The following is an 8,985-nucleotide window of genomic DNA, read 5'->3' on the forward strand; positions in this document are numbered from 1 at the left end:
ACACATCAAAGCTCTCCCTAACACACTAATCTTAAGCAATGGCCTCCAAATATGCTTACTCATACTCTCTGGCCTTCTTCTTCATTGCTACAATAGTTTCAGCTCAGCTATCATCGACGTTCTACGACACGTCATGCCCCGGAGCATTTCACATAATAAAATACATTGTCAATGATGCGGTTGCTAAAGAGAAACGCATGGGAGCTTCGTTGCTTCGACTTCATTTCCACGATTGCTTCGTCAATGCAAGTGTCACTAAACCATCTTACATGCATTGTCATTTAAGAGCTCTTACATTCCTTTTTCAGTTTGAAAGAGATATCTAGTGTGCATTCTTTTGTAACAAATTCATGCTTTGTTTAGTAAACAATATAGAGGTAGTTAAGGATGTCTTTGGCTTCCTATTTCAACTTATGAAACAACAAAGGCAAATTGATTGTAGAATGCAAACTCTAACTATAAGATCCAAACGATAACATGACCATTTGATAAACTCCTAGTAGAAGAAAGGCACAAGTATATCTTTAAATAACTCCAAATCATGTCCATTCGTGCGATGATTAGTTAATTTTCTTTCCAACTAATCAAAGACTACTGTAATTAACTACCATTAATTAAATGCAACAGGGTTGCGATGGATCCGTGCTGCTGGATGACACCCCCACCTTCACTGGTGAGAAGACTGCCTCACCCAACAACAACTCCATACGAGGATTCGATGTGATCGACACCATGAAATCTCATGTCGAGGCGATATGCCCACAAGTCGTGTCATGTGCTGATATCCTAGCTGTGGCTGCTCGCGATTCTGTTGTTGCGGTATGAAATGATCAGCCACCTCTTGCACGGTATCATGTATTAGTGCCAATTTTTGCAACATCAAATTAATATTTAACCTTTCTTCAAACAACTGTACTCAAAAGTGCTTCTCAAAAAGCTCTAGCCAAGAAGTAAGTCCTTTTTCTATTTGCCCTAGCCAGAGCTTTTGTAGAAGTGTTGCTCCAGTGAAGTTGTTTAATGAAACCTAACCTGCTTAAGATAAATTCAGCTTCCCGAACACCTAACATCTACTTCTCTAGCAGAGATGTCACAAGTGGGTCAAATGGGCAAATTATATAATTAAAATCAAGAAACAACAGCATAACCAAGCCTAACATTTATATGGACTTTTATCTCATTTCACTCGATCTACCATTCTATTTGCTTTAAACATGTCTCATTATGTGATAATACCAAAATAATGGAATGATTTTCCCAGTTGGGTGGACCTTCATGGACTGTTCAACTAGGAAGAAGAGATGCGACAACCGCAAGCTTCAGTGCAGCAAAAAGTGACATCCCTAAGCCGACTTTTGATCTTAGTGCTCTAATATCATCCTTCTCAAACAAGGGTTTAAGTACAGCAGATATGATAGCTCTCGCAGGTAACACTTTTCTCATTTAAGTACCATGTAACTTTGGCGTCTCAATAGGAGAATTATAGTATAATTTACCTTTTAGATTTTAACTTTAATCAACTTTTTCTTACGTTTGTTTCTGTTTGATTTGAATACTTTATTTATGACTACTATCTATTTATCGAAGTTAAGCTTTAAATTCAAAGAGCATATCCAGTGAAAGAAAAGGGAGCTCTTATGTTAAGAAAAGTAAAAAATAAAAGGCTAACATATAAATCCGAGTTAGACTGATTTCTCTACTTCTTCACCTACGTGACTTTATATCAATATTATTCACTAACTTATTGTCCACACGCCTATTCTTCCTCAGGGGCCCATACAATAGGCCAGGCTCGATGCATCTCATTCCGGAACCGTATCTACAATGAGACCAACATCGACTCGTCCCTCGCCACCTCCCTGCAGTCCAACTGCCCCTCATCAGGCGGAGACAATAATCTCTCCCCTCTTGACGCATCAACCCCAACTGTTTTTGACAATTACTACTACAAAAATCTGGTGAACAATAAGGGCCTGTTGCACTCAGATCAGCAGCTCTATGATGGCGGCTCAACCGACTCACAAGTCACAACCTACTCTCAGAATATGGTTAAGTTCTATACTGACTTTGCTGCCGCCATGGTGAATATGGGGAACATTAGTCCTCTCACTGGATCTAGTGGGGAGATAAGGACCAACTGTCGGAAGACTAATTAACTAAGAGTGTAAGCATCTAAAAGTATTCAAGAGAAGGTAGAAGTTTACCTTCTCTTGGAAATTTTACTGTCTTAAGTGTTGTGTTGTGTTAGTAAAGTTCTAAGAAGAAATAAAGTTGCTTGTTTCATGTAGGTTGTGTGGTTATTCCATGCACTTTGTTGCCTTTAATGAAAGGGCATGTTTTTCAGTTAACAAGAAGATGATTAAAGCAATATGAACAAAGCCAAGAGCCATTTAATTAATATAGTAATAGTGGATTAGGCATGCTTGGTTGGCCCTGGAGCTTGTTGGCGAAGACATTTCAGTGTTCATTATGTTCGACTCTACTTTAGTCCCTTTTCTGAATTGCCAATCCATTGACAGTGCTTTTGCTTAACCACCAAAAAGAACATAATTTACTCAGGTACACAGGTTCCAATTCAACATCACAAAATAAACCCTAATACTCCTAATATAACCGTCCAATCAATAAAGCATTAATAACAATACAAGAAAAAAGAAGAAATCTTTTCAACGAGAAAGTTCTTTACAACACGATTCCAATTCATATGTGAGAAGAAAGAAGAACAAAATGAGGAAATATTCTTAACGTCGTCGATTATTATACATGTAGTGTTTTTGTAGATTAGGGCTCATGCACTCACATCTGATGAATATTGTGGATTGCAGCATTGATGCTTTTACAATCAAAGTCCATAATCTTCATCCAGTTCTCAAAGTCTCCAATCTCCTGTAACTCAGAATAAAATTATGTGTCAGGGATATGAGAGTATCTAAACTATCACTTTGCTCATATGTTAGCCATAGAACTCTTAAATAAGGAAAACAAAGTTCACAGGCTATTTGATGTGATCTCTTTTGTTTTTTAAACCACATAAAACATTATTACCGTTTTTAGTTTGGAGTTAATTTAAGAAGATCAATCAGACAAACACATAAAAACAGGGAGCCTCCTGATGTGGAACAAAAGGGGATTCTTTCCATTTTTTTAATTTTGTTTTCAGACTATATACATACTCACCATTCAAACAATTCAAATTGCACAGATGTTTCCCCAGAAATTATAAATCTTCATACAACTTTCTACTTAGAAAGTTTAAGTACATTTATTGAAGGTTTTACTCGCCAAATGTCAAGCTTCTTCCTCCAGAGTGGAGAAAGCCGTTCCAAAAGCCTGGCCAAGCAAACACTATGATTTACAAACGGCTTTACTTATATTCACTCAAGGTTCATCACAAATGGTGCCTACGTAAATGAATCTACTGCAGTAAGGAAATGGGGTGAGTTTCTTTCATCATATTGGTTTATATCGCAGTAATTTTATCTAATAATCGAGACTGTTAAAGGAAACATTCTCACTAACATCAACAGCCATTGAAGGAAGCTATTAGTCAGAAGAGTATGAAAAATAGAATATTAGAAAAATAAACCTTCAAAACGGAATTAACTGCATGAGAAGCAGCAAGCCATTGATCCATCTGCTTCTTATATCTCATGATAGTACCAAGTAAAGCACGAATTTCAAGTTCAATACGCTTCTCATTTATGAATGTCTCCTCGACTCCACCATTAACTACGTTGACCAGAAGATCGGAAACACGGAAAGCATTTTTTAAAGCTTCCTTCTTTGCTTTATCTGTATGGATAGGCACAGAAAATGCAATTAGAATAACGCTTCAAAATTATCGTAAAGCTCCAAAGTTGCAACTCAAAGAACTCAAAGGCTATTGGAGGCAATTATATCACACAAAATACACATATTGGGGGGTTAATCAATATGCAAAATACACATATTGGGGGGTTAATCAATATGGTTATTCTTGATAAGTTAAAACAGAGTACACTCAGTAGACTTCACGACTGGCATTATGAGGTTCAAACGGTATAATTTAGACAGAATATGGTTGTTTTTGGTTTAGTTTCAATCAAGAATGCTTTTTTATCATTATGCACTTATGTTATTTACGAATATTATTTACTACCATCAAATTTCAAATCAGTATGATTAGATGAGAGTTCCAATCCAAGTTCAAACTAATAGATCTTATTTAAAAAATAGAAAATCAAAGAGGACTTACTGAGACTTCCGAAAAAAGAGGCCAATGAGGATTCAAATTTGATATCAAATTGCTGGGTTTGTAATTACGATTAGGGTTGTCGACTGTTAAGAAATTGGAAGTCGGTGAAACTTATCAGATGAGTTAGACTAGATGCAAGTTCAGCAAAATTCACCCCAAAATAACTTTTTATTTAAGATGCCCCTAAATATCGCTTTAGCAGTGTCCTAGGTTGCCCTAACTATAACCAGACACATAGAAAAGCCACCCAAAAGAAGATAAGAGAAGCTTATATTTTCAAAATTATGTTTTTTTTCTCGAACAATTTTGGCCATAATAAAATTATAACTGGCAAAGCTAGCAAAATCTCTAAACTCGGCTCCGACTCACAATTTTAACTTTCCGGCATAGTCACTGTTAGAGACATCATCATCAGTTCATAATGTAAGTTCTTACTCACTGCATCCCCTTAGCGCCCTTTACTAAGTATAACCTATTTCCACCATTTTATCTCATTTTTGGATCAAACATAACAAATTTTAGCAGCTCACGCCATCATACATGCAGTGATCAAACGAGATTACAAGCAAAAGCCCCTATTTTTTGCCAAATTACAACAGCAAACACAAAGTTTGGGTCAAATGGAACAAATTTGTAACAGCTCACACAGTCACACATGCCCTTATCAAGCGAGATTCGATTCAATCAATGAAGGCAAATGCAAAAGCCCTCCGTATGTTTTGCGAAATTAGAAAAAACAAACACAAAGATTGGAATTTTAGCGCGATCTGAAACAAACCCGTTTGATCTCTGATTCGAAGGGCTCTGTGTTGGTGCTCATGAACGATTTGGAGAAGCGACGATTCCAAGCCTCCACCCTCCACCCTCGCCCTCTCCATCTCTCAAAGGAAGAGAGAGAGAGAGAGAGAGAGAGAGAGAGAGAGAGAGAGAGAGAGACCAAATTGGACTAAAATGGGCTAAAATGGGCTTAAATTTAAATTTGGGCTTTGATTTACATTGGCCCACTAGGCCATATAACTCTGGGCTGGTTTTAATTGATTTTGTGTTTTATTTTCTTTCTCGGCTTTTCGCATTTCGCATGTTTAAATTTGGCCTAGATTTTAAAATAGCTCGTGTTTTTAGATCCTGGAATAAGAGTTATACCGTTCGGTCTCATCCAACATTGCTTTCATTTTATTTTACAAATAGAAATTCAGTATGATTCGATGTATTGGTAATGAACGAACTTTTTCTACATGTCAAATGTAATGCAATGAAAAGCCAAAAAAGTCACTACTAAAATTTTTTTTATTGTGCAATAAATTCGATAAATATATAGATTATAAGTGTTTCGTTATCTGATTGCACACTCTACTGCATAAATTTAGTTTTAAGCTTTTGTTCGAGAAAAAAGCCATTGCAACTCAAAAGGATCAAATAGAAAAACATTATTATCCAAAATAGCTTTACACTATTCTTCTTTTCTTTTTTATGAGCTCAAATTATAGAGGAGGAAAGAGTCAACCAAATTGATACCGAACACATTGACCACTTTGACTAGTCCTATTAAATTTCTCCTTCCAAATACAGTGTATTCGTTAGCTAACAATCAAATCTTGTAGTTACCATATTAAAGATAAAGTAAATTAGGTAAGTTAATACGATAAGGACAACACCCTTTTATTTATAGCAATCGATATCACGTCTCATCCAAAAAAGATAAGAAGAAAATTAATAATTTGGAACAATTGCTTATATACCCCTGAAAAGTTTTTGACTTTTTGATTTACCCCTCTTAAAAGGCTAATATTAAAAATATTTTTTTTATATTTCAATCTATTTCAAATATATCACTATAGTTAAAATCTATTAATGAACTTTGTTACCTATATAAAATTATTATCCTGTCCTTTCAAATATACTCTTCCACATCACCGACTTTTTTTATTTGTCCTTAAGTTAGAAGCACAAAAAGTATTTTAACTTTTGGTCTTTTCAAATATATTTCTCTACTGTCACCAATATTTCTTATTTGTCCTTAAGTTAAGAGCAAAATTGATATTTTAATTTTTTTAACTGTGGTAAATATTTAACTCATGTTTAACCCAAGTTAACTTAACAGGTGGTAACTATAAGGATATTTTGAAATAACGGAGGAACATATGAAGAGTATATTGAAAAGAAAAAAAAAAGTAAAAATAAATAAGATATTTTTAAAGTTTTGAGGGGTATATAGCCAATTATTCCTAATAATTTATATCTTCACGCAAAAGGAAAAGGTGAAGTGACTTTTAATCAAGCTTGAAATTGATTGGGGACAAGAAACGGTATCAAGTTTTCTCCGCTAATATTCGGGCTTGATTTCATTAGGATGATAATGGATACATATATATGAAATTTCATCAATATTTATCGTCATTTCTAGCGTAAATAACGAAATACTTAATGATTAGTATTCAACGTGGGCTTAAAGCGGCTCTGTTTTGTGGCGACTGATCAAATTGGACTAAGTAATGTTCAAAATGATAGAAAGTAGAGTTGAGTTTAGCCATGTTGAAGTGGTAGGAGACTGGTTAGGCAGAATCACAATCAAAATTTGTGGACATTGTATCTTTACATTTTAAGTGAATTAATTGTATTTTTAAAAAAAACCTCAGTTTTTAGAACTAATGGTTAGTGCTAACAAACTAACACTCGAGCTTCTTAGTTTGAAGCTTAATTACTTCACATTTTTTCTAAAGTTTCTTACAAATAAAAAAATAAAGCGGATAGTATACATGCTACTTTACTCTCTCTTAAAGGAAGATATTTTATTCAAATTCATATCCTGCCAAGACAATTTTTGCTGAAGCAAAACTGCGATGATTTCGGTTGCAGATATACAAATTCAAAATCCGACCATTATGGTTCGTTTGTGGGGTTTTTTTTTTTTTTTTTATTAAGACCTTCAATGCGAAACAATATATCCTATATAAAAGCTTGTTTTACATAATATAAAATATAGTATTTTAAATTCTTCTAATAAGTTATAATATGTAAAATATAATATTTTCAATATTTTTAATAATTAATATGTATTAATAAGTTATTTTAATATTTAGTATATTAAATAGTCGGGTCAGAATACAATTTTCGATTTTAGGTTTTTATAGAGTTCAATGCGAATTTTTAAAAAATAGTCCTGCAACTATTGACATTCCTCTGTTTTAAACTGAATCTTCATATTTTTGCACTTTTTGTTAGCAAAAATTGATTTGTAACTCATCAAATCAATCTAACTTTTACTTTGGTTAGTCATATTTTATATTTTCTTTCTCATTAATTGCAATACAGCAGGGTAATTAAGTAAAACAAGATAAAAGGGTAGAAGAATATGTAAAAAAACTTTTTTTGTGTCATCTACATGCATGGACTCTTTCTTGGTCTGCGGAAACTGAATTTTCGGTATAAGTCGAGTGATTCTGCACGATTTTTGGTTAAACTGAAACTAGCTTTTCATCGCTTTCTTAGGTTTCGTTTGGGATTGCGGGGAGATAGCCTTACGTGCGGTGAGAAAATAGGTTAGAAAAATATTCCGCATGTCGCGATGAGTCGGTTACGATATATTTTCTGCGATTCCACCGAAAAACACAAAAGCATATCCCTATATAATTTTTCCACAACTCCATTTTATCTAATAGCGTTAGATATGTCTCAATACGAAACTAAGCCTTAGTTATTCGTTAATATATGGATTTTACAGGGAATCACTACTGTTAAAAGACATAATATTTCATGTGGGATTGGTTTATCTCACCTTAATTAACTCCAAACTACGCGCCGTTAATTTAATGAATAATAACCCGATTAGCTAAAAATCCATGCATCGAAGTGGTAGTTGCCGACAACTAATCGAAACCAAATTAATTTAAGAGTGAGACCAACTAAAGCACATAAATAAAATGCTATACAGATAAAGCTACTTATGATTTTGTCATGGTACTAATCACAGCAAATCAATTATGTCATGTGAATTGAAAGGGAATTTGTTTCCTAACTTTTCCAAACTAACAACCAATTTGTGTCATTTCTCTCATTAAATTTTATTAGAATAAAGTAGATGTTGACTTGTTATAATAAGAAATAAGATGCTTTTGGTCTCTCTCTCCCTCAGGCAGTGTTTGGTCTCATTTTTTAAAAGTGAGTTTGGACTTAAAAATAATTTTTGATTAAATAGAATATTTGGCAATCTTATTTTCAAAATTTGATTCTAATTTTTAGAATTAGTTTTATGATTTTTGAGGCCCAAAGTCAGAAGCAGCTAAATTTAAAGTTTAAATTTTTGATTTTTGAGGCTCAAAATTTAAATTTTTATTTTTAATTCAATGTTTAAATTTAAATTTAAATTTTTAAATTTATTTTTGAATTTTTTAATTTTAGCTTTTAAATTTTAAGATTTAAATTTTAGATTTAAATTTTAAATTTAAAGTTCAAATTTCAAATTTTAAATTTAAATTTTAAATTTTTAATTTTAAAATTCAAATAGTTTAAATTTTAGCTTTAAAATTTGAGATAAAATTTAAATTTTGAAATTTTAGAATTTAAAATTTAATTAAAATATAAAAATTTAAAATTTAAAATTATATGTTTTAATTTGTCAAATTATAAATTTTAAAATTTTAAAAGTCAAATTTTAAATTTTAAATTTTATTTAGATTTTAGATTTGAAATTAAAACTTTATATTTACTTTAAAATTTTAAATTTTAAATTTTAAATTTTCAAATTTTAAATTTAT

At 32.6% G+C, this 8,985-nt stretch overlaps 2 protein-coding genes across 2 annotated transcripts; one reads left to right on the forward strand and one right to left on the reverse strand.

Moving 5' to 3' along the window:
• On the forward strand, positions 1-2,365 carry LOC109719216 (cationic peroxidase 1-like). Its single transcript, XM_020245764.1, has 4 exons — positions 1-245; positions 628-819; positions 1,259-1,424; positions 1,768-2,365. Exons 1-4 carry the CDS (start codon positions 39-41, stop codon positions 2,151-2,153), a joined length of 951 nt encoding a protein of 316 aa, XP_020101353.1. The 5' UTR covers positions 1-38; the 3' UTR covers positions 2,154-2,365.
• LOC109719149 (biogenesis of lysosome-related organelles complex 1 subunit 1) lies at positions 2,634-5,147 on the reverse strand. Its single transcript, XM_020245683.1, has 3 exons — positions 5,010-5,147; positions 3,584-3,789; positions 2,634-2,883 (listed from the first exon to the last, which is right to left on the reverse strand). Exons 1-3 carry the CDS (start codon positions 5,107-5,109, stop codon positions 2,794-2,796), a joined length of 396 nt encoding a protein of 131 aa, XP_020101272.1. The 5' UTR covers positions 5,110-5,147; the 3' UTR covers positions 2,634-2,793.

The sequence above is a fragment of the Ananas comosus genome, linkage group 13, assembly GCF_001540865.1.
Source record: "Ananas comosus cultivar F153 linkage group 13, ASM154086v1, whole genome shotgun sequence".
In the NCBI taxonomy this organism is placed as follows: Eukaryota; Viridiplantae; Streptophyta; class Magnoliopsida; order Poales; family Bromeliaceae; genus Ananas; species Ananas comosus.